This window comes from Crocodylus porosus, unplaced genomic scaffold (genome assembly GCF_001723895.1).
Source record: "Crocodylus porosus isolate Cpor-Errol unplaced genomic scaffold, CroPor_comp1, whole genome shotgun sequence".
NCBI classification, from domain to species: domain Eukaryota; kingdom Metazoa; phylum Chordata; order Crocodylia; family Crocodylidae; genus Crocodylus; species Crocodylus porosus.
In genome coordinates, this window is record NW_017728947.1 from 87,572,802 (window position 1) to 87,574,227 (window position 1,426).

The 1,426-nt window shown below is 57.1% G+C and overlaps 1 protein-coding gene across 1 annotated transcript in view; it reads right to left on the bottom strand.

Annotated features, from left to right (window-relative positions):
* The window catches only part of NRDE2 (NRDE-2, necessary for RNA interference, domain containing), a 40,876-nt gene extending 39,897 nt beyond the window's left edge, over window positions 1-979 (bottom strand). Inside the window, exon 1 of the mRNA XM_019552403.1 lies at window positions 852-979. Coding sequence (XP_019407948.1) covers window positions 852-942 — 91 coding nt within the window. The 5' untranslated portion in view covers window positions 943-979. The remainder of the gene's footprint in view (window positions 1-851) is intronic.
* Between the last annotated feature and the right edge of the window lie 447 nt (window positions 980-1,426).

Below are 1,426 nucleotides of genomic sequence, written 5' to 3' on the forward strand. Positions count from 1 at the left end.
GGTTCAAGCACCTACATTGAACACCTTCAAGAGTAAATTGGATGCTTATCTTGCTGGGATCCTATGACCCCAGCTGACTTCCTGCCCTTTGGACAGGGGGCTGGACTCGATGATCTCCCGAGGTCCCTTCCAGCCCTAATATCTATGAAATCCATGAAAATCTATGAAATCTTAATCCCCTGAAGCTGAGGAGGGCATCAAACCCAAGTCTCCCACTTCCTGGAGAAGTGCTCGAATGGTTAGACTGGTATACGAAAGGGACATTACACAACCAGAACCCTGTTTTAAGAGTGAATCATGCCTCATGCGTCACAGCTGCCACAAGAGGGGAGCACCCCCCCCCTTGCAACCCATGGACCACCTGGAGAGGCAGGTAAGTCAGCAGGGTGCGTACACTACATGGGGGTTTAATCAGCCCCAAACTGAAGTAGTGTTTGTTTTTTTTAAACTCACCACTTCAACTTAGGGCCCCTGTTTTCATCTACACATGCCCTTTGACCCTATTCACACAATGTACTTAAGGTGCCATTAAACAGTTAGTTATGCCTTAAGGGGTCACCCAGCCGCATGTGCAATCAAACTGTGTGATTAAAAAAAGGAATAAGCTATAAAATTACTCCACAAGATGTATGTAATGATAACTGTATGGCAGCTTCCTACCATACCATTAATTGAGCACACGGCTGGCAGGAGGCACCACCGTGCGGCTGGCGCATCTGGCACACCCTCCCACCCCTGCACTGCAGACGGGCCCGTGACAGAGCAGTTCTAAGACGCGCTGGGAGCGGAACCATACCACGGCCATGGCAGTGCCTGGGAGACCTGCGCTGAACCCGCCCCTGCGGCGTTACCTCGCCTGGAGCCCTCGTCGCCAGCTAGCGCGGCCGCGACCCCGGCTCCGGCTCCAGCTCCGACCCCGGCGAACGCCGGGAAAAGCGCCATGCCACCCCGGCCGCACTCCCAGGCCCCACTCGGCGCGGCAAGATGGCGCCGCGCCCCGCCTCGCGGGGCATGCTGGGAAACGGAGTCCGGCCCCCAGCGCTCCCAACATGGGGATAAGGGCCGCATCAGGGGTCCCCTCCCCCCCGCAGGCGGGCTCCTCCTTGTGGCGCGCGGAGCTCGGCGCTGGGGAAACGGGCGCGCGGGGCGCGGCTGTTGCTCCAGTGTCACGACAGGAGAGAGGCGGGAGGGGAGGATCGCGGCGGGGACGTGCGTCCTCCGCGCCGGAGTTGTGATTCCCCAAGAACTTGTCTGAATCTGAGTCTTGGCATTGGTATAATAAAAGGACTCGCCCACAGAAATCTCTTCTCTTGTGGGGAGACTATGCTGCTTATCCCTGCTCCATTTCCCCCCCTCCCCTTCCTTGGGAGAAAAAAAGACTCCTTCCCTTGTTCACCTCAGCCTCTTTCCCTGGGTTTTCTAGGGA